The sequence below is a fragment of the Protobothrops mucrosquamatus genome, unplaced genomic scaffold (assembly GCF_001527695.2).
Source record: "Protobothrops mucrosquamatus isolate PMUCROS unplaced genomic scaffold, P.Mucros_1.0 scaffold822, whole genome shotgun sequence".
In the NCBI taxonomy this organism is placed as follows: Eukaryota; Metazoa; Chordata; class Lepidosauria; order Squamata; family Viperidae; genus Protobothrops; species Protobothrops mucrosquamatus.
In genome coordinates this window covers 7,933-33,042 of record NW_015387083.1, presented here as the reverse complement: position 1 = coordinate 33,042, position 25,110 = coordinate 7,933, and the positions used below count along the sequence as shown (strand labels likewise).

General features: G+C 37.9%; 1 protein-coding gene across 1 annotated transcript in view; it reads right to left on the bottom strand.

Moving 5' to 3' along the window:
- SEMA5B (semaphorin 5B) overlaps positions 1-23,277 on the bottom strand; it is a 154,027-nt gene extending 130,750 nt beyond the window's left edge. Inside the window, exons 1-3 of the mRNA XM_015818923.1 lie at positions 23,091-23,277; positions 19,758-19,857; positions 6,135-6,180 (exon numbers count right to left, since the gene is read on the bottom strand). Of these exons, the coding sequence (XP_015674409.1) occupies positions 6,135-6,180; positions 19,758-19,857; positions 23,091-23,277 (333 nt within the window). The remainder of the gene's footprint in view (positions 1-6,134; positions 6,181-19,757; positions 19,858-23,090) is intronic.
- Positions 23,278-25,110: the final 1,833 nt, after the last annotated feature.

Here is a 25,110-nt window from a genome sequence, read left to right as displayed (position 1 = left end):
AGTGGATATATTTATTTGCCTAGCTAATTTAATATATATGAAAACATGGAATTTTATTTATTATATTTTATTTATCAAGTTGAGGTACCACTTATCTTACTCTCAGAGTGATTCTGATGCAATTCTTTCCATTATAATGGAATAGTGACTTTGGGTGAAGATTTGCTTGTACAAAATTCAAGGTAGGATGAGGAAATACAATGAAGCAGAAAAGATAAATAAATAATTGTCAAAGGAGAAAAACAGAAATATGTGTTCTAGATAAGGAATTATGCATCATCACTCACTGTGACATAGAAAGAAGAGTGGCTATGTCTCAGGTAATTGCTTATATTCAGAATATCATTCTTTTCTGAAAAAAATGCCATAAGATAGGGATTTTTTTTCCTTAAAGCAATTCGTGACCTGTCTCCCAACGAATGTGTAGATGAAGCCAAATTAGTTGTGCCATTAATCACTCTTTAGTTTTTGATAACAAAAGCTTTGAAACACAGGAACTGTTTTCTACTGGCTGACCTTCCCAATCACCCCCTCATCCCTCCCAGCAGCTGAGTTCCACTCTCTTTCCCTAGACAATATGACAATTTGCTTGTCCACCTGGTATCAGTACTGTTAGGTTTGTTTGGGAAGCTGTAAAATGCACCCTGAAGGTTACAAGAAAAGTAGTTGGAGACAAGAACTCAGAGTGATATTCAGTATCGCTTCTTGATTGTATTTTAACAAATACACAAAGTCACTGAATTAAACCAAAACAGATTTAAAACTAAAGCAAACCAAATAATAACAATAGAGAATGCTCCTAAACCAGTGTAGGCCATCCTATTATTTGGAAGATGTCAATGGCCACAGTTGGCAAAGAAATGATGCCAACTTGGTGAGGCGCATGAACAACGTATGAGATCAAACTTTTTTTAAAGAGGATAAGAGAACACAGGGTTTTTATTTATTTATTCATAAAGCTTATTTTTAGCTTGCATGACAGCTTTCAACTTAGAATGATATGAAATCAACATTCAAAAGGAATTCTGCAAGTGACAAAAAAGACATTTGGGTTCTACCAGCTGCCCATCATGAATATATCTGCTTTTAGAACCTTACCAAACACCCTGTGGTGATCTATTGTCAAGATCATTTTTATTGCAAGGTTTCCATATTAAGAAACGCTACCTTAGTATGCGAAGTTTAGCCTGGCAAAGTTTATGTTTATCCTGCCTTTATTATTTTTATAAACAACTCAAGGCAGTGAATGTGCTTAATACTCCTTCCTCCTCCTATTTTTCCCACAGCAAAAAAAACAAAAACCCGTTGAGTGGGTTGAACTAAGGCGGTACTCCTAAGTAGGCTGGACGGTACTTCAGATTCAATCCCCAAAGGGTCTCCAAGAATGCATTTTACTGTGCCAATTGTTTTTTGTGGAGCTTTGGTCCAGGCATATAGGCATATTTGTTTTTAATCATTATGAAGTTTGTTATATTTGTTGTTAGGCACCCAGAGTTGCATTTTTATGGGGCACCTATATAAATTTATTGAATGAATGAATGAATGAAGTGAGTGAATGAAGTGAGTGAATGAATGGAGTGGGTGAGTGAGTGAGTGAATGAATCAATAAACATGCACAGGGATGGATGTGGTGCGAATGTAGCATTTGTCTACAGTGCCTTCAAGCAGCTGCATCTTTTTCACACAATCACATGGCTGCTGTATCCCGAGTACATTTACAAGAGAGCGAACCTTTCTGAAATCAATCAGACTTACTATTTCTCAGCCTAATTTCAAAATCCTTTTGCAAGGGACTTTGGCAGGAGTGATCGATCCTTCCCTCAGCATGTATGGGGATGAGAAAGAAAAAAAGAGAGAGAGAAGAGGATGTCAGAAGGAAAAAAAGAAAGATGTTAAAGAGAGAGAATAGATTGTACCCACCCCAAAATGCTTCAGCCTCTCCCATCAATAGATGATCATCGAGAACCAAGAGGATGTGGGCTGATGTGCAGAAGGAAAGAACATCATTATGTACCAGAGAACCTCTCTTTATAAGTATGACTCCGGTATACCAATTGAGGTCTCACCAGTTCCGTTTTATACACATTAAAAACACGCTTTACTCAGTCAATTCCAACATAATTTTATCATTTAAAATATGCTAGGAGGATGTTATTTTCGAAGTAATTTTTTCCACTAATCTCTTAATTGTGGAGCCTACAGTAAAAAGCCTTTCTGTATGAATGCGAAGGATTAGATTGAGCCCCCTTAAAAGCCTCAGCACACTGAACAAAGTGTGCAGAATATGTTTAATTTTCCTGTTAGGATTTTGAGGTGTATGGTATATTCCCATAAATATGGAAGAGTAGGAGCTAATCTGAAAATCAGAGATGCCCTATGGTTAAAAAAAAAAAAGCAAATGTGTTTTGCAATGACATTTCATGAGGTAAAAAATTAACACCCACATCACAGAATGTAACTGCAGTGCTGGAAATTCCACAGCAACCACAATCCTGACTGTTGTCTAGAAGAAAAAAGGAACATTCTGTGGCAAATAACACTGCTTCTTTGTTCAAAGGTATGAGATTCTCCCCACCCCCAGTGACAGAGATGATAAATAAATACAGCAAGTATGATGAATGACTATCATATGCTAAATAGCAGAAAATGTTAGCTTTCTGATTAAACGAGAAAAAAACAGAATCTCTCAGGCCAAGCTTTAACATCGTTTCTGATAGATAGCAGCTATATTTCAAAATACTTACTTTGACAGCTGTGTACTTTAAACTGCTTTATTTCTCTTTAAGTTTCTTTTTTTTTCCAGAAGAGAGAGAGAAGAAACAAAACCTCAACTTATAGTCGTGAAAGTGCACTGAAAACAAGGCTTTTTCAAACACCAAAGAAAAACTACGGTAGAATATTCTAGCAGAAAAAATAGAAGCTTTAATCAAACTATATTTTGAATCATATGGCATTTATATTAAATGCATTTTAATTTAATGAGAACCTTTAATAAAATGAGATTGTTTTCTTAAGAGCAAAGTTCATCTGCTTTCTTTTAATACCCTTCATTAGTTCTAAACAAATACAGCTTCATGCAGTGTTGTAAGACTTAAATGATTTCCTGGGGCCAAAATCAACGTTAACCACATACAATGATCAGTGGAATCCTGGTGGGGGAGATATTTTAAATTAAAAAAATAAACAAAAAAGATCATGGCCCCAACCTGTTGATTAAAACTACACCCCTTTCAAAAGTGTAATTTGTGATTGTGATTGCCACTATGATCTTTTATTTTTTCTTTAGTTACACCCCCCACTCACGAAACACCTTATCAAGGGTTTAGATTATATTTGAACAACAACTGGATATCCATAGATCTCTTTCTCTGAAGAATTATAAAATTGATCTTGAATCACAAATGACATTATCAAGCTGAATTTTTTTTCCCCAAAGCAAGATATAAGAGCATAAGAATTTTCTGGTCAAGAGCTGCCTTTGACCGTGCTGTACCATGCTGGGGACTGTATGCAGCACCAAAAAAATACAGTAAGTAGCATATCAGAAAGACTGGTTTTGATTTAATATATTAAATTAAGTATAGAGAGTTGTAGTATTTAAAAGTTAGAATGAAAACTGGGAAGACTTGGATTTTAATCCCACCTTCAGCCATAGAGGCTGCTGGATGACTTAGGCCCAATTATTATCTCTAACAACAAAACAGGTCATGCAGTACCTCCTGATAGTCAGTGTAAATGAAAAATACATAGGATATTCATTGTCCTGGCTGAAGGGGAGAGGGCCATGTCAGGGAGAATAAAGAGACATTCTAGCTTAGAGTCCGTTCAGGGGAGCAAATGTCTGAGATCAAATCCTTAGGTCTATATCCGCCATTTTCCAAGAGAATGAAGATAGTCTAGCAAGATTTTTGTAATATTGGTGATCAACAATAAACTATCTGTTTGGGTCTATCCATGAGTGGTGCTGGTTGCTTGCACCAGATATACACTGTATAAATATAGAGAAATTCCCCTCTTCTCCAAAAGAAGTATGTGGAAGTAATGAAAAAACCCACACGGTTATGGGGTATACAATAATTTCCCATAATACCTGTATCTCCTTTGAGAGCTTAAAGCAATGGTTCTTAAACTGGGGGTAATTTAGGAATATCCTGAGGTTACACAATTTGTTATTGCTTGTTTGTGAATTAAGGACCCATTTTGGAACAGATATTGCTAAGGTACTTGTGTAAAAAACAGTCTGTTTGGTTTTCTTTTGTTGTTTGTTTGTGTGTTGCTGTTGTTCTCTGAGATTGAGAAAAGGACTAATTGAGTCAAACAATTTAAGAACTACTAGCATAAACGAAGGTGGACTATTTATACCATTTTGATAGTTCAATCCAACAAAGTAAGTATGGGAAAAATAAACTGAAGAAAATGAGATGATTACTATCAGGAGATTCTGGACACAAGGTAGGTTATCAATATAATGAATAAAATTAAATAAAATACAGTTGCTAAGATTGTTCTTTGTGTACTTAATACCCTTCCATTCTTCTGTATTAGAAACTGAAAGCTATACAGAAAATATTGGAGGACACAAGCCTCAATTATACTAAGAGAAATCCCAGATCTCAAGACTCAGGTTTATAGTTAGACAATCGCAACTGCTGTTTTTCTTTGAATGAATTATGAGGAAGACCTGCTAGTAATATATCAAACTTTCATGGAACCGACATGCAAGTATCTCTGCTGTTGATAACTGTAATGAAGAAATATAAGAACTGTTTCTATCAATAGCTAAAGATAAATATTTTTTCCTGACTTAAGGATTAAATTACTCAGTGAATGACTATATGAAGTAAACATTTTAAATCAGTGGTAGACCTGTAATTCTTTTGAAATGAGCAGCTAAAGAAACTCTACTAACTTTATGTATGCAAACACACAGCATGTTATTCCTCTTCCTCAACCCATTCACAGCAAATGTGACAGAATTTGTGACAACTTCTTAACTAACATTGCTGGAATCTGTGTCCTTATTTAAGAATCAGTTCAAGTAAGCAAAAAAACAAAGATAAATATTTCAATTTCCACAGCACTATTGGGTTCTTCTGGTATTGAGTAGCTTTGCCTTCATCTGTATCTTATTACAATGTTTCGCTGACCATCAGAGACCATCTCTCATTTTGTTCTAGTTCAGTCTTTTCCTCTTGATTAGAGCAAGACAGAGCAACCAACTCTATTACTTTCCAAATCTGATACTGATTTTGCCTTGCTTTCGCAACAGCTATCCAACAAGCTTGAATATGAGTTGTGACTGCCTGCTTGAAGCACATCACTTCAATAATTCTCAAACAATAGAAGCATGTCACATGCACGGTTGTAACTCACGTATAGTTTCATGAAACGACATAAAAGTTGACCCAGCTCTATTTATATAACTGCAGTTGTTATAGCTATAATTTTAACCAAGTCAGAACAAACTTTACAAAAGTTTCAGAACGCTGATCCTTGCTATACTTTGTTAGGCCCTTGCTGGCAGAATAGGAATGACATATACTGTGAACAGCATTTCCTTCTGAAACTTTTACAGGATGAGGAGCTGAGGAACTGAGCAAAACTCACTCCTCAGCATTTTGTGTTCATAGTAAGGCCAACAATAGCTCAGAGCAATGATGAACGAGAACAGAGAAGACCTCCTTTGAAAGCTGCCGATGTTGCATTAAGGAAAGCTAAGGATTTACAGTATTTACATTGTTTTAGTTAAGCTTGCATTAACTATCCATCACAAAACCCTCCATGCTTTTAACACAATGTCCTTTCTTGTCATACATCTATCCCTCTTTGAGTCAACAGACCAAAGCTAAAGTAATTGAGCTAGAAAAGGGCAAGAACATTTTTCTTACTCCAGCTCTACCTTCTCAGAGTAAAATACATAGGGCTATAAATGACAAAAATGTTACATTTAAAATGCATTACAAAACAAATCAACAAGACTAATTTTTCCAAAACAGGGGTTATAGGAGTTTATTAATTCACATTCCTAATAACCATTATTATACACTTGTCTATCGATTTTTATAAAAACATTCTATGTAGTTTTTAATAATTCTATAATCAGAACAAGTAGATGACAGAAAGGCTGAACATACCTGAATAAGTGAAACATTGTGTAGACTAAGTCTGAAGAGGTAGTTCCTGTGTGAGCAAGCAGATGAAATTAGAGAAGGTTTAGTTATACAAAATATTTTATTTGAATAAAGAAACACAAATATTATATCATCATAAAGCATGAACATAATTTTCTATAGGCACTAAATCAAACCTAAAGGATCAAACAATTCCAAATATATACTGCTCTATATTAGCTGGTTTTTAAATGAATTCTGTAACATAAATAAAACTCTGAAAGGCTCTATCCTGTTCTATACAAAGTAAAAAGATAAAGATAAAGGTTTCCCCTGTCCAGTCGTATGTGACTCTAGATCAGAGGTAGTCAACCTTGGCTCTTTTATGACTCGTGAACTTCAACTCCCAGAATTCCTGAGCCAGCTGTGCTGGCTCAGGAATTCTGGGAGTTGAAGTCCACGAGTCATAAAAGAGCCAAGGTTGACTACCCCTGCTCTAGATGATGGTGTTCATCTCCGTTTCCTAGCTGGAGGAGCCAGCATTGTCCAAAGATGCTTCTGTGATCATGTGGCTGGCATGACTATATGCACAGAGAAAGCTGTTACCTTCCCACCAAAGGGTACCTATTTATCTATTTGCATTTGCATTGTTTCAAACTGCTATGAGGGTAGGAGCTGGGGCAATTAAAGGGAGTTCACTCCATCACATGGTACTTGGGTCTTGAACAATAAAATCCCGACAATAAATTAAGGTTATCACTATGTATAAAGAACATTTTTCCCTCCAAATACAGCAAATGGGAATTTCTGATGCCTTAAGAAGCATTCCAATTCCATACTAAGAAATTTGTACCCAAGAAACACTGTAGATCTAACTCAGCGGTTAATACTGATCTCCAAGGTTTGATGAGACTATCCATTATTATGATTCGTCATACAGTACAGTCAGCCAGATATTTAAATTGGATTTGGTATTTTTATCCACCAATCAAGTTCTTCCCAAGGCAGAAATTACTTTTAAGTGTTAAAAGTACTGTTGCACGATATAAGCTGTTCCAATGAAAGCTGCCTTTTATAATTGACTAATGGTGATTTTGTCATACCGATGGAATTCAAGTCATGCTCCAAATGTTCTGGGATTGCACTCAGGGGGCCTATTATATTAGTACTGTCTTTGCTTTCTTTTGCCACAGTTGTTCTACTTCTATTTGCAGGTCTTTATATTTTGTGATTTTCTCCATTCTTTCTCCTCTCTTCTGCTATCTCCAGGTACTGGAGATCCACTATCCAAACTTTTTTTTGTCTTTCTTATAGACATTATTATTCTTTAAAGTATTAGTTATTAAATTGTTTTCATATACTATTATTTGGGGGTCTGAAACCTCATGAAGAGGTCAATGAGTTGAAGAGTCTAATTTAACCTGTCTACCAAAAACACAAAATATAGCATTACCATATCACAAATATCAAATATCAGAAAAATTAAAGGGGGGGGAGAGAAGCAAAAGATAATAGCATTCTTCGTGTCACGTACACACAGATGGTCAACATATGAAGTCCGCTCTATTCACTAATAAAATGAATACTAATGACTTGTCACATACAGCTGCTACAGGATATGATTTAAAATGGCTCCAAATATTAAGTATCTCCCATTCATATAAACCACATTATATGTTTGATGTGGAGGATCCACTGTCAGGTTTTCTTAAAAATTAGACAGGCAAAGATGTAAAAAAAAGGGACATCTAATCTGAATCAGGACAGCAGTGCTGGAGAAGAGTGCTAACCTTTTCAACACCATCAATTATTTCACTACCCAGAGCCCAGGCTGCATTTTCTCCCTTCAAAGCAAGTATGAGTTTCTGGAAACAGCATTCAGATGGAAGCCACAGCACAATAGGGTTAAAATGTCTCTACTGCAGATCTGAACCTATTCCTATTACCAAGCTTAAGATGATAAGAAACCCTACCACAAACTGCTTGTTCCATATATTGCTTAATTCTAAAATAATTAACATTTCCTCTGTCTCCCTCTTCCTAATCTTCTTTCTCCTTTTTTTTTCTTTTAATGAGCCAAGCAAACTCTACTTAAGCAAGTGCTGGATACTGTATTACAAAAGAGCATGGCTGTGATTTATGAATCTAACTTTCACCCTTGGGATTTCAAGTTCTGAGCATATTACTTGAATTTAAATTGTGTCTGGGCATGAAGTCAACCCATCCTGCAAACCTCTGTCCAACTGCTGCATCACATAATTAATACACCTCTTTTGAGCACTGTATATTTAAAATATTGTGTTTGTCTGCTTTCGTCAATTTGAAGGTCTAAAAAGGCTTGGCTTCCTCTGACTGATCATATACAACCAGTCTAGGTTAATGATTAAAGTGTTGATCTAAGATTTAAACCGAGACTCACTGATGGAGCCTATTGGCTGACTTTGGGCCAATGATCTATTTTCAGAAATCATTTTTAAAATGTTAAAACTATGTTGGTTTGGGCTGCCTCATTCAATTTTGTTATATTTGCATGGTATGAATGGTCCTGTGGAAACAGTATACTTTCCAGACAAAACCTGGTTTTTTTTTCTTTCTTCAGCTCTTTTATCTGTGCCATTAGAGCTTTAGAAGATAAAAAGGTTCATCTTTTACAGTTTGAATATAAACTGAGGCAGGATTTATTTTCTAACTGAGTCTGGGGTAACAATGCTATATTGTTTCATTTGCTTTTTGGAATAATCTATTTATTTCTGCAAGGGTCAATCAATAGCGGATCTCAGCCCTTAACAAAATGAAACCAGAATATATCAAGTGGAACAATTTTATTCCAAGCCAAAAAACAACTCCTTTTTTTTGTTTCTTGTATTCTCCGAGTTAAACCATGGCTTGAAGTTATTTCTTCTGTTTCTTGTATTCTCAGAGTTAAAACACATCTTACCATGCTGTATGAACTTAACCAATAAATAATTGGTTACTTTAATAGCTTTTTAAAAAAGGAAATTTCAGCATGGTTTATATATTACTGTACAACAAAATCTGAATGACTGCTCTGGAACAGATTAGAAACAACTCCAAGTCACATATGTGAACTAGTCAGCATGCATGCACTCATACAACTGTGTGTCAGTATATAATCTGATTACCCAACTGTAGTATCAGTGTCCTTTCAGCTTTTCTAAGGCATTTGGTTATACATGTGGAAGTTTTTGCCATTACTGTCGAAGCTATATTTTCATTATTATTCAACGTACATTCTCTTCTTTTTATGTGCAATCTAGGAGCCTATTTTAGTCAACTTACTATACCTTTAGGTTTGAGCTTTAATTCCAATTCATCCATGCATTTTCCATACTCCTATGTCTTGCAAAAAAAATACTATCCTGCATAAAGTATCAAGCAAATAATATACCTTTCTTAGGAGCCTCAGGTCCTATAAGCCTCAGGTCCCAGCTCACTCTGAGAAGGCCACAACAAAAGGTTTAGCAGCTTTGCCTTCCCATTCTTGTTAAGAATGCTATTTAAATGCATTGGGTTTGGATAACTCATAAGAAAAATTTGGCACTAGCAATAGCCCACCTCCTAGAAACACTGCATATTTTGACTGAATAAATAATTCTAATATTTAAGCTAATTCTTTCAAGGCTATCGGATGGAGTTTTCTAACCTGCTATCTTGAGAGCCAAACCTGAAACGTCTTTCAAGAGCTGAGACCAAGTTAAGACTGGATCTCCTGGCAAGAGGGGGCGTGTCAAGTTTGGCTACTTGGTCTCAAGAGCAGGCAGACAAAGAAAACCCATTGGTGGATTCTCCATCTCCTGTACTGGAGAACTAATAAAATATCAATATGGGATAGCATATCAATTATAGCATATCTATTTCTGAATGAAATAGAGAACACATTTGCATTAACGTAGTATGTATTTTCAGCTCTAAACATTGTTGTGATTCTTCACCAAATTTGTAGGGAAATCTGGATTCATGTTTACAGGGGACCGATGCCAAAACTTATGCAAACACCACACACAGACACACACACACACACACAAAACTTCCTCTGCCATGCCATCCAACACTATCTCAAAATCCAGTTATAAGATAAAGGAAACCATGTGTAATGCTTCTAAAAGCATGCAGAAACTATGTATATTTATAGGGTTAGTGCTGGAATTCTACCTTGTAAAATTGGAGATGAAAATTGTATCAACCAATGATACTTTATCTAGAATGTCTTTTTGCAGGGATGCCATTACATTTCATAACTGGCTCATCTGAGATCTTCCATACATCTGGAAGCCTGCCAATATTTTATTTATATTAACATGGGTTATTTATATGTTCCTTCACCAGATCATTCTGAGTGGTGTAGATCTGTAAAACATTCAATAAAACTATTAACGACTATAAGTAGTCCTCAATTTATGACCACAATTGGGATTGTTAGGTGAAGCACACCCAATTTTATGACATTTTTTGCCATGGTCATTAAGCGAATCATGTGGTTATAGTAAGCAAATCACATACTTATTTAGCATATCTGATTTTTCCTTTCGACTTTGCTTGTCAGAAGCTCCTGGGAAGGTCATAAAAGGCAATCACATGACCCTGGGACACTGCAACCACCATAAATGCCAAACACCCAAACTTTCAACACATAACATTGGGGACACCGTGATGTTGCAAGTCACTTTTTAAGTGCCGTCATAACTTCGCTAAAGGAATGATCATAAATCAAGAACTACCAGTACATAGGATTATATCAGGCTGAAAAATCCATCCCCAAATGATTGCTTCCAACAGCTTGGCATCCTCCCTTCAGAAGGCTCTATGGGACATCAGCTGTACACTCACCGAACAGATACTATCAAATTGCACACCTGACAAAGCTGTGATTCTGAGTGTATTATCAGCTGGATTGGATTACAGTCATAAGACTTGGGTCAACATTAATACAATGAAATTATGCTCCTGAACACAAAAATCCCTACTGTAGTTTATTGATTCTAAGAGAAGGCAATATTCTGATTCACAACCCAGCCAAAACTTTCAGGGAATTAAATCAGATAATCCTACTCTAGTATATTTAATTATAACCTATGCTCTATAGACTTATTGTAATTCCTTCAAAATCTTAATTCTGTCAATCACTCTATCAGCATCTCACCTAGCCAAATTCTATATTCAGTTTTCTGCCAGTGCCCAAACATTTTAAAACTCTATTACTTGTGTTTTGGCATCCATATATTCACCAGAGCTGGATATAGCAGTATATATATCCATAGTTTATTCCTCAAAAAGAATATGTATCAAACATTTTAAGCAGATATTAATTATATCTCTGGAAAAAATCAAGGAGAACTATGAATATGACTGGACCGTTTTCTTGGGGGGAGGGGGAATTGTGAATAAGTAGTTGAAATCATAATTTACTTTTATTTTTGTCTTTCCTGCAAACCTCCACTGTCCACACAATATACTGTATGCTCATTTGTAATGGGGCAGTTGTTTAGCTGCAATCTCCTTTCTAACTAAAAAAGAAAAGAAAAAAAGAAAAAGAACTCAACCATCCTTTCAAGCCGAACCAGTTACAAGAGCATTTGATCTGGAAAAAGACATTTTCTCAACTGGAAACTGAAAAGAAATTAATTTGCCTTTGAATTTTTCCCACAATGCCTGTTTTTCCCTCTTTTTTAGGAAGATTAATGCCTTCTTCCAAAGATCAGCATAACACACACTATCAGCCCCAAGAAAAGCACACAGTGGTTTTCTATGAGAGGTCCTAATCCCAATCCCAAAAGAAGGAAATACATAACGATGCCTTTGTATCCCCGACTTTCTCGAGTTCCTCAAAATGAAATAGTGAGCACTTTGCACAAGTTCCAACAAACGTGTTAATGATGTATGTTTCTAAAAGAAAAAAAAAGGATGTAAAAGAATGCCACTAGGTTCTACTTCATGCAAAAGTTGGCATTTCACTCCGAATGCAACCTGTGCAAATACTGGCTAAAAATAATGTAACTGGCTACTACTGTTACTACTACAAGACATTTGGAAATCCATTGGGGGTCCAAGTATATGTTTCTAATTTTCTACAATTGTCTTCACTTTTCTCTTTGCTTTTAAAATACCTCATGGCAACAACAGCAGGCTGTTCAGGCCAATACCCATTTGACTCAGCATTTCCTGGAATACCTATAAGGTCATACCTGGAAGCCATGCCTGAAGAGCAAGTTTGTATGGTGGATCTCCATACTATGGCAAGAAAAAGCCTGATTTATTTTAGCAGCCACATAGGGCTCTCCAATACAAGTTTCTCTTTTGCACAGTGCTTCATGAAAGGCTAATATGGGGTCGTAGCTGTGAAGGGCCCAACACTGATATAATGTAATGTATTTTAAAAAGGAAGAAAATAGTGAAAAACCTGATCTCTGTTCATTATGCAACATTTTTTTCCCAATTAATTGGGGAAAAACCCCCACACCTAGCTGCAAATAGCTAGAAGATCTCTTAATTTTTAGAGAGTCTTGTATTTTTATCACAGGCGCTAATAAATAACTACACATTATCTCTACAAAATGAATTATACTTACATGCACTACAGAAATTTCACTTTATACAGAACTGAGGAACTATTCTGACTTTAAAAATAGTTCAGAAAGATCATTCCTGACAGTGCAACATTCACTCACTCACTCACTCATTCAATTTCTATAGCCGCCCAACTCAATCAAGTGACAAACTTGTGCTGTTTGATGCTGGGCCTATTTAGGAATGCATATTGTGAGACAATGAGACGTATTTATTTAGTTACATAAACTATTTCAAAAGCACTTGGAACTCATTGCATGGGTCACCAAATTGTTTTCAAACAAAATTTAAAGACCTATAAAAAGCTAGTTCTATGTGAAATGCATTGCTTCTTTATAAACATTAGTTAACATCAGCTTTATCAGAGAACATTTTGCAGTGATTCTTTTCATAAGCTGCTGAGCATTCAAACTTAAGGCTCACCTTCTTAAATACAAGAAATAACAATTTAAGAAGGTCTTCCAAAACAGTTCCATTCAAAGTTTTAAGTATAGGATAATTGCTTTTAATTGTTTTATTTCTATGTTTTTTTAAACTGCTTTTGAAATAATTTAGATATTTCCAAATAAATATGATTCCCAATCCCAGAATGCTCTTACATAGACTCAGCATCAAACAATACTTATATTGCATACTACTGAAAAATTTCAAACAAACCATCTGTACAATACTGTTCGTATCATGATATCATACCCAACAAATTTCATATAGCAATAGCAATAGCACTTAGACTTATATACTGCTTCACAGTGCTTTGCAGCCCTCTCTAAGCAGTTTAGAGTCAGCATATTCCCCCCAACAATCTGGGTCCTCATTTTACCGATCTCAGAAGGATGGAAGGCTCAAACTGCCAACCTGCAGGCAGCCGGCATATGGTTTGTTATAGGCACCTCTGATAACATTATAAATAACATGCACTGTGTAACCACTTTAACTTTTTCATCTTAACATAATTATTGTTGTAATTTCAAACACTGATAAACTGGTGGGAAATATTGAAAGGGTTTCAAATAGAAGGTGATGATATTTTGACTCCTTGTTATATTCTTGGAATAAGTCAGAAAGATTATATAATGATAAAAGCCTTCTGTAGAATATCAGTGTACAGTAAAGAAAGTAACATCTGCTTTTTACATTTTCCCTTCTTGATCATTGGAGTTTTGGCTGTCTCTTAATTACCTGCTGCTACCAAGCTATTGTATGATTTATTCGTTTTAAAGCTCTTTTTCAAACCATTATGGATTTTTTTTTGTTGTACTAACGATTAATTATTTGATTGACTGATAATCTACTTCTGCTCCAGTAAGCACTCAAGATTTTTATATATCTATATATCATATAGATTAAAATAGAAAAATAACATTAACGTAACATTTTGACACTATCTTCAGGAGATTTAAAATAAGTACATACAGAAGTATTGAAGATTTATTCTTATTATATCATCTAGGGAAAAATTCTTCACACTTTAGTTGGCTTTTAACTTACTGTAGCATAATACAAAATGGAACAAGGAAATGAATGTTTTTTACTGTTTTAAATGTTAGCACTTTGACAAATATGAAGTTGTGATCCTTCAACATCCTTTGTGGGAAAACACTCAGTAAAAAACAGCAGGCATAAGGTTGTTTAGCTACAGGGACTATTGGATTATCTGTTTATTTTTAGGTTGGGATATTGGTAGTATAGAAATAATTTAAAGTACAAAGAAGATGCATTGGACAATTTACAAACAGACTATGTTAAATAAATAAATAAACAAACAGAGTTCTCTCAGCATCTGATATTTAGATGCAAGGTAATACACTAGAGAAGGGGTGTCAAACTCAATTTCATTGAGGGCCGCATCAGCATTGTGGTTGCCCTCGGGGGGCTGGGTGGGTGTGGCTGGGTTGGGTGTGGGCTACTGGGTGGGCGTGGCCAGCTTGACATTGCTCGTGTCAGGGGCGCCTGTGCAGGCCTGGGACAGATTCAAGGGTCTCCGGCAGAGGAGGGTGGGACCGAGACAAGCGCCGGAACATGGTCCACTGCAGGAGCTTCACCATCCCTTTCAGGCCATGCGGGGGGGCTGGACGGTGGCACAGGCTGCCCAGAGCCTTGGGCTGTGGAGGTCAAGCACACAGCCCTCAAGTTCAGGGATCCCGCAGCCCAGTCTAGCCCCACTTCCCCAAGGGGGCGCCCAGCTATGCTTACCTCCTCCTCAAGGCTGCTGCTGCTGTGCTCGCTCTCCTTGGCCAAGTTGCTCATGGTGTTGCGGGAAGGCAAAATGTGTGGGTGAGAGGGAAGCCCACTCCCTCTCCGTGCAAGGAGACCCAGCTTTGTAACCAAAGCATCCTCAGAGATAGGATGGGAAACCATCAGGAGAGGCCAGGAGGAGGGGACAAGGGGATAGCAAAAGGGCAACAGGGTTGCTCAGGGCCAAGTGCTAAGGCAGGGCTTCCCTCAGACCCTTCCTCCCTCTCATTATAATCTATCTTCCTTCCTTCCTTCCTTTTTTCCTCCCTCCTACCCTCCATTCCTTCCTCCCTCTGTTCCTTCCTTCCTGTTCCTTCCATCCTTTTTTCCTCCTTTCCTCCCTCCGTTCCTTCCTCCCTCCCTTCCTCCCTCTGTTCCTGCCTTCCTCCTTTTCCCACCTACCCATCCACCCATCCTTCCTCCGTTCCTCCCTTCCTTCGTTTGTTCCTTCCTCCCTCCATTCCTCCATTTCTTCCTCCCTGTTCCTTCCTTCCTCTGTTCCTTCCTTTCTCCCTCCCTTTTTCCCCTCCCTCCCTTCCTCCCTCCGTTCCTTCTTCCCTCCGTTTGTTCTTTCGCCTTTTCATCTCTTTCCTTCCTCTGCACTTAGGAAGGGGTAATGGGAGGGGGAGAGATTGCCAGTACTGCCATGTTGCTGCCGGTCTTGCTATTCCACATGGGCAGGCAGGGGCTTTCCCGGTGAAAGAAAAGCCTTGTGGCTGTGAGGCTGGAGATGCTGGTGGGAGGTGGGACGGTGCTGATCTACAACCTGGTTGTGTCCATCAAAGCCAGAATGTGCTCAGCCTTAGATCCACGGGGCAGCCCTGGAACCAGCCCTGGAACCAGCAAGGAGTGCCCAACCGCCTCTGTCCTGCCCCCCAGGTGTGCGCACAGGAGATGGCCAGCGCCAGCGTCCTGGGTTAAGTCAGCCTGTGCGGCAAAATAGCCAGCAGGGACGTCGGACTCCGCTTGCGCGTGTGCCCAGGGCACAGGGTGGGGCTGCCCCATGGATCTAAGGCTGAGCATGTTCTGGCTTTTATGGACGCAACCAGGTTGTAGATCAGTGCCTGGTCGGCCTGCTGTTTCCAGAGCAGGCCCCTAGGCCGGACGGATCCACATATTGGGCCGGACCCGACCCGCAGGCCTTGTGTTTGACATGTCTGCACTAAAGAAAGAAATAACAACAGTATTCTACCAAGAGAAGGTTGCCAGGTCCAATTTAGGATGCTGATTTTAAATTTTCATCTCCTTAATGTCATGAGACCAGGTTATCTGAGGGATTGCCTCTGTCAAATTATATCAACCTGGCTGTCTCTGATTCTCTTTTTAGATTCAGCAGATAAGACATGTTCTGATACTATCTGCCAACGACCTACATTTGGCAGGTCCCAGGTGAGCTTTCTCTGCTGTGGCACCTGCATTTTGTAACATTTATTCTCTCCCCCAGACTTTAGATTAGCGTCATCGCTTTTGATGTTCCAGAAATCCATCAAGATCTGGTTATGCCCTTGTGACCTTGTTTAGATGATTCTACTATTGAGATGGCTGTAATCTCTCCCTCTCCCTCTCCCTCTCCCTCTCCCTCTCTCTCTCTCTCTCTCTCTTTGGGATTTGTATATATTTTTAGTTTTAATTATTTTCATTTTAATTCTGATTTTTCCATTTTAAATATCTTGTTTTTATACATGCATTCTCTTTTACTAATGATTGTACACCACCAGGAGTAAATTCTTGTAAGATGGGCTGATACATAAACTTGGTTATTAAATAAATTAAATAAATAAATAGAGAGCCAAATGGACATTCACAACCAAGGGTAATCTTTGGAATTGGGTATGTCTAGTTTAACAAAGAGAAGGACGAGGGGGGACATGATAGCAGTGTTCCAATATCTCAGGGGCTGCCACAAAGAAGAGGGAGTCAAGCTATTCTCCAAGGCGCCTGAAGGCAGGACGAGAAGCAATGGATGGAAACTGATCAAGGAGAGAAGCAACTTAGAACTAAGGAGAAACTTCCTGACAGTTAGAACAATTAACCAATGGAACAACNGAATTTTTCAGACATTCTATTTATCAAATATAACCCATTAAATCTATTACTGACCTTTACCATATAATAAAGAATAATGCAGAGGTCATATCTTGTTCATCTGATAATTTTTTTTTCTTTGGCTTACATGGTAATTTTGTGAGGAAGAGATCATGATCTAAAATACACTCAGTATCAGACCTTGCTTTTGCTGACCAAACAGAATTTCTTCACAGATTTTTTTTAAAAAGGTATTTGTTCTAAATATTAATCTATTTGTCTGTCTCGGTGTCTCCTTCTTTGTTTCACACATCAATACCACATTTTTGGCTTTTTTCACATTTCATTTTAGTTTTAATAGAATGGAGCTATTCTACTCTCCTGTAATTAGTATGACCCTTTTTGTGGTGTTTGGTCAAGGTACTGCAAATTATCACAGAATTGTACAAAGTCTGCTTCCTCTGCATCTGTGTTTGGAGAATAGGTTGGCTTGACTTGAATTTAAATTGAGATCATTCTGTCTATTTGGGGCATCATGTCCAAGCACTGACTTTTTAACATTTTTGTTAATAATTAATAACACTTCATTCTTCTGATTTTTAAAGGCTTTTTTAAATCTTATCTTTATTATTTTTATAAATAACTCAAAATGGCAAACATACCTAATACTCCCTTCTTCCTCCTATTCTCTCCACAACAACAACCCTGTAAGGTGGGCTGGGCTGAGAAGTGTGTATGTCCCAGAAATCACCCAGCTGGCTTTCATGCCAAAGGCATGAATTTTGTAAAATTTGATAGTATTCTGTAAATACAATAATTTAAGTTCTTTAACAATATATAGAGTTTACCTTCTCATGACTGGAGCTGGGGAATAGGGAACAGCCTGAGGAGGCAAAGTGAGAGCTGCAGGCTTGCTCTGACTGCATAGACTGGAGTGTTTTTGAAGCTGCTTCAAGCAGACTTGAATGAATTTACTGGTATTGTGACAGCATATACCAGCTTTTGTGAGGATATGTGTGTCCTTGTCAAGAGCTAGGGCAGGGGTAGGCAACCTTGGCTCTTTTATGACTTGTGGACTTGAACTCCCAGAATTCCTGAGCCAGCCATGGGTAGGGTATATATAACAACAATATGCCTTGCTTTACAGCAAAGCTAAAGCTCCATTGCACCAAAGAGGAAGGCTACAGGAAAGGAAATAGGATCTTGTACAATCAGACCAACAATGTATTAACAGGGGAGATCAGGGTAGCAAAGAGTAGCTAGCACATTTGGCACAATTCATAAACATCAGAAATAAAGAAAAAAAACAGCACAGTATGTGTAATCTTTCTCATATGTTCTTTATCAAAAGACATCTATGTGATTTATGTTTACCTCTTCACTAGACCAGAGGTCCCCAACCTTTTGGGCACCGGGGACCGGTTCCGTGGAGAGAGGTTTTTCCATGGACCGGAAGGGATGTGGTTTCATGTACTGCCTGCATCCCGCAGATGGGGCTTTGCTTGTTTGTGCGGCCCAGTTGCTGGCATGCTGCGGCCCAGTGCCAGCCCATGGACCAGGGGTTGGGGATCCCTGCACTAGACACATCCAGCACTGCATTAACTTTATCTTATCTCTGAACAAGAAGATAATATCACATTGCCACCCTTTAATTGCCATTTCCTTGCTCTTTGGAAATGCTGTCCTTTCAGACAAGCGAGGAATTAAATGCTGCTTTTAAACTCTCAAAGTAGACATAAAAGGTCTATCAGCCTACTTTTCAGAGTGACAAATAGCCTCAAGGGAACCTGAATGATGAAGCCAGATCCAAAAGGCAGGAGCCTAAAATTGGGGATGGAGCACTCCATAGATACTGAACGTCTTGAGTGGTACAGTGGTATTCTACAGTTATCTGAATTCACAATTAGGTTTTGACAAGCCCCCAAAAGCCAGCAATAAACCAAAATGTGACAAATGGATATTCAACTTTTTTTTTCTGCAGGCCAACATTTTTGCCAGAGGAAGACTGCATAATGCAATAGGCATTAAAAAGACTCAAGAGCCAAGAAGAAACCTGTTCATATCTTAAACAACTCTCACGTATCCTTGGATAATCTCACTTATAATATGAAGATTGGCCGATTTCAGAGAGCTGCTTTAAGTGCTACTGTGATAATATCTCAGACACTTTGAGTTACAAAAATACTAAGAATTTAGGAAGGTGTAATTTAAGTTCTTAAATGCTGTCAGGATATAAATGCTACTTATGAATGAACTAGGGACTACTAATTTTATGGTGGCATTATTAGTAATCATAGGTTATGCAAAAGTTATGGGGAGGGGGGGGCATAATCTTTTTCTGCAAAGTGTTCTAGCAATAGCACGGATTCAAGTTCATTCAAACTGAAAGTTCTCCAAGACAAATTGCCTGATATTCTAGGGCTATACTATGTAACTATGTGAACATGTTCTCCGTTAATGGGCTGAATTCTTTCTTTCATCTAGTTCTGTTTCCATACATGTGGACACCACCTTGCTGAGAAAAGATTTTATAGCCTTTATGATCCATAGGAAATGACAGCTTTTTGCTTCATTAATGCCTCATTTTACTTACACTTTTCCCCACAAGAATGACTGGCAATTTTCTCCTCTTCAACATCATTACTGCATTTCTAAAACCTTTCTACATAAATTAAAGCTTTGCTTTAAAAGCAACATGGAGTGTGCTCGCAGGCTGAAAAAGCAATCTCTTTTTGCAGACAGTAACATTCAGGCAATGAACTAGAGAAGCGATCTTGCTCCAATTAAAAGCTTCTAATTTACCTGGCTCCAACAATGAGTTGATTCCTACTGGCATCTAGAGCAAGCTGAGAGAAGTCCCGTACACCAGAGTATGTGAAATTTGAAACCCAAGGCTTCAGATCTGCAAAGAAAAATGAAAAAGACAGAGGAACAATGATATTGTTTCCACATGGCATTCAACTAATGGATCTCCAACGGAGTATCATTCAATATGTGAATAATTAACATTCTATGATATTCTATATTGATATAATGGGGGGTCACCAAGGTAGCAGCTACTATAGCAAGGTCTGTCAGTTTTCTAATTAATTCAATTCAGTTTTCTAATTTTAATAAAGTTGATTCAATGATCAGTCTTCTAATCTACGTAGTAGGTAACGGAAAGAACTCACTGTAGCTTCAGATCTTACTATCACAGGTTGGGCAAAGGCTATTTAATGGCAGAAGTTTTTATGGCGATCACTATTATTTCCGAATAAAGCTCTTTTTTTAAAAAAAAAAATCCCACTAGCGGAATAAGGAATATTTATTAGAAACTATAGAGAGATGTGGAGATCTAAATCTCCTGTAATGCAAGAGACTTTGGTTTCCTTGTGTTGAAAAACATTAAAACGTTTGGACTTTCATCCTCTTTGAATGGCAACTTTCCTCTAAAATTAGACATGTATCAGGTTATCCTACTAAAAAGATAAATGGGACATAATTATTCTTAAGGTTTAGTCACAAGGAATTTTGGCAGATAAGGCTTTCTTGTGCACTCCAAAATTAAAAAAAAACCCTGCATTACCACATATAAACATAAGACATAGAGTTCTATCAAAAGCCCTCAAACTGTGCTTCAGTCAGCATTTGGTGTATAAAAGATCTGACAAAGATGGAACAAATAATCCAGTGTGTTAATAGAAAAGATAACAGTTTCAAGATAATAGAAATTCTGCTCATTACTTGTGTTCCAGTTAGACAGATTTATTTAACTGGAAGCAAAAAACAGTAGAATATATTTCTAAAAGAGATGTTTACTCCCAAATCATTTTAAGATGAAGTTTTAATTTTATATTCTTTGGAAAAATAAGCAGTGTATGTATAAAAAAAAAATCCAACTCTATCCAACAACCTTAAACACATGAATCATAAAAATAGAAATGTTTATGAAATTATTTTCAGGATTACCAACTGACATTCAAAATGTTACTACCAGATTGTAGAGTATGTGTGTATGTGTGTTTTAAAGGCATTATTTCTTGCAGGAAAGAAATAATCCAATAAAATTAACTTTCAGGTTGCCTTATTGAAAAATAGCAGAATTTTTGACTTTTAGTTTTTTCCATGGTATTATAAGTAGTACACAGTAACTGTTTATTCAATTTATATCTTGTCTTTTTGCTCAGATGAACACTTAAGGCAGCTACTATAATTAAAATATATGCGCCGGCACAATGTAAAGATTAACACTAAATGCTTTCAATATTAAAACATTTAACAACCAAAAGCTTGATTAAAAAAGATGGGCCCTTACAATTCTTTTAAATGCTGATAGAAATGGGTCAAATTTCAAGGGAGTTACAGAAGGTGACTATGGGTGTTTGGGTATGTCTGTGTGTCCTTTGAAAGGGCAGATTTTAACATTCGTTTCTAATGGCAGAAATGTGTTAGATCACAGGTGTCAAACTCGATCAAGTCACGTGACGTATCATGATGCATCGCGACCGTTTTTTTGCCTTTGCGAAGCTGAGGTGGGCGTGGCCTGCACATGATGCATCTGGACCGCAGGCCACCAGTTTGACACGCCTGTGTCAGATAATCAGATCTTAAGCCCCTGGGGACTTCACATTTGACAAATGATCAATCAACATTTCAGGATATCAAATGGTACCTGTATCTTACAGTGTTTGGCAGCCTTCCATTTTACACCACCCACAACTATTAGATATTTTTCAGGGTTAGTCCCACAGAGAACCCATGACAATGGTAAAAGACAGGGTACATCTAAAACACAGATAATTGTCATCAAATGTGCTTGGGCCCAAACCTTAACTGTGTGGAAAAGCTCCATGTTATAATTGCCCCTTGTGAATCTAGTGACAGTTGAAAATCACATCCATTTGTTCAAAATGAGAACTTCCATCCCCAAGAATGTATATTTATCCATAGTATCTCCAGCTAATTTGAACATAGACTGTTCCAACCCAATATCAAATTTAGGCCATATTTGAAGGTTCTATCTGCTTCCTTGGGCTGGATGGTAAGGAACAGTAGAGTCTATTATTAGCATTCTAACGGCAATTTACTCAAAAGCTCCCAATGACTGGCTGTACTACTGATTCACATGAAAGAGGAACTTAATAAAGTCTTATTATTACCAGTAGTCCTCAACTTACAACCACAATTGTTACCAGAATGTCCATCACTAAGCAAAATGGTTAAGTAAATGTGCCCAATTTTATGATCTTTGTTGCCATGGTCATTAAGCAAATCTGGCTTTGCTTGTCAGAAGTTGGCTGGGAAGGTATTAATGATGATATAATGAACCTGGGACACAGCCATTGTCATATAAAGATGCCAATTACCAAGCGCCCAAATTTTCACTGTGACAGTTGTTAAGTGTGAAGGCTAATTGTAAGCCACTTTTTTCAGCACTGTTGTAACTTTGAACACTCACTAAACAAATGGTTGTAAGTTGTGAACTACCTGTATGTGACACTTCTTGCATATAAAAGCTTCTGTAATCACTGTGATCCAGTTCATGCAGGAACTGCAAAATGATGCTAGAGAATTTTAAAATGTATGAAGGAATGCTGTAGGGCAGGGGTGGCGAACCTGTGGCACGCGTGCCAAAGGCAGCACTCGGAGCCCTCTCTGTAGGCACATGCACCGTCGCCCCAGCCCCACCTTCCCCCATGGCCCCCTCCTCACCAGCAGCCCCCAGAGAGTCACCCCCAGACGCGGCCCACGTGGAACAGCGCAGCCAAGCCCATGGCAGCCAGGAAGCAGGGACAAGACTCCGCCCTCATGCCCCGTCACGCGCAGTTGATGCTGCGGGGCATGGGCAGAGGGTGTGACCGCCATGGCACTGCTGGGCCCCTGGGCGATCTGCTGCAGCGGGCTGTGGAGATGGTGGGTGGCCCTGTGGGAAGGCGGGGCAAGGCAGAGTGGGGGCAGAAAGGGGGTGGGGGCAGGCTAGGGGGCAGTGTGTTTTTTGGGCACTCAGTCTCTAAGGTTCGCAATCACTGCTGTAGGGGTTTTGAATCCCATTTGCACAAGCCAGGAAACCATCAATTGCTAAAATAGGAGAAGCATGAATTTAGCAGTGTGTATGTCACGTATACTAATCGGAGATGGAAACCTGTGACCCACCTGAAACATACAGCTCCATCTCATACACCAAAATTATGCTGCTAAAATTTGACAAAATGGTTGGTTTTACTAATGCAATTTTTTTGGGTCTGTTTGGTAAACTTAAGGATAAATCTGGAAGACGCATCCATTGGGAGGCCAGCTGTTTCCATGTCCAAATGTTAACGATCTTCTCCTCAGTTGTCATCTTCCAGGATCTCCCTACTCCCTTTCCCACCCCGAAATCCTCTTTCTGTAATGTTATCACAGTTCCTATGATTCTCTGGAAGACTGGGAATCCAGGTGCCAGATGCAATCCCAGTGTGACCAACCCTGAATAAAAAAGTACTGCAAATTATTAACTGCAGTATGCCAGGTGTTCCTCAGCTATTCTTAATACAATACAGAATACAGGTCATGAATATCAATTACTAGAGGAGATTCCAAAAGAAGGCTAAGAAAATCTCTTTGCAATCATTCCCAGAAATTTCATTTATGAATGAATATATATGCATGTGTGTGTGTGTGTGTATGTGTGTATATATATATATGTGTGCGTGTGCGTGTGTATGTTTTTCATATTACAAATGCATAACTAGAAGCTCTTTCTAAGTAGGACTTATATGTAAGTCCTTAATCCCAAAGAGACTTGTTTTACACATACAATGTTTTGGACATGGAAATTCCTTCCTTTAGATTGCAATGTGGGTCTCTCTTTTTCAGAGTTCTCCATCCATGGACACGAATTTTTCAAGCTCTCACAATCATAACTGAAACAAGGAAATAATGGAGACTAACTCATCAAGGCTGACCTGAAACCATCCTTCCCCAATGCATCGGGATTTGGTAGGACATTTAGCAAGATGCAAATCCACAACAGATGCCAAAATATCACCCAGGTATTCTCTTAGCTTATTAAACTGCTTTTTAAAAATTCTTTAATATAAATTTATTTCAAGCATGGATCCGTCTGAGCTTAATAATCAAAACCTGCATATATTAGACAGGTGAACAAGATAATACATGCATTCTCCAGATGTTTGGGCACTTTTGCTCTCTGATCAGAAGTCATTTCCCAACAATGAAACCTATGGATCCTATGCTGATGCTCTAATTTCTCTTGTCATTTTCAAACAGACTTGTGTTTTTTCTTTCTTTGACAAACTCATTTTGAAAAGACAGCAGAAAATGTAAGTCTGTTCTCACTCCTCTTCTTTGTTTTTCATTTGACGCACACTCATTTAAGAAGTTCTCCCATCATCTCTACCTTTAAATAGCAAACAATATATAAAAGTTACAGATAAAAGAATTATGAGGTGAAAAATATGTGCACTGTAGGCAGTTCAGTCCTCTCTCTGATAGTTTAAAATGATAGTCAAAGCAGAGAAGTAACAGATGACAGGCCCTGAGTTCTACTTATGACCATGGGTGGCTAAGTCTATAAAGAATCCCTTTCTGTTTGCTAAATTAAAGGCTGCATGACATGTACTGGTAACTTCATAGATTTAAACCTTTATAGATTTGGGGGATGATTAAACACAGCATGGCTTTCCCTGATAGTCCAAACTGCCAGTTACCCCAATTCACACCATGACCAGGCTTTCTGCACTCATGCTATTTTCTGAGGGGATAGAGGATCAAACAATCATATGGCTATGAACCAAGCACTTGGGGGGGACGCCCCATATTTAATGTCATGGCCTAAGGTCAGAGATATCTTGGGAATAAACACACAACTGGAAGAACAAACCTCACATCAATCAGATGACTATACCTCTCTACAATAAATGAAATTTACATATAGAGATCCAATGAACTCTCATATCTTTCTTCGGGAGATAGCTTCCTTTACTTCCATTTCTTTATTTTTTCTTTCTGTCTCCTCTTAGAGCAGTGCCTCAATTTTGACTAAAAGCTTTCAAAAAACAGACTATGTTTACCTTATAATTATCATACAAATTAAAATTTAAAAGACCATGAGAAATCCACTCAGTTTTTTTCAGAATAGAATAGAATGGAATGGAATGGAATGGAATGGAAT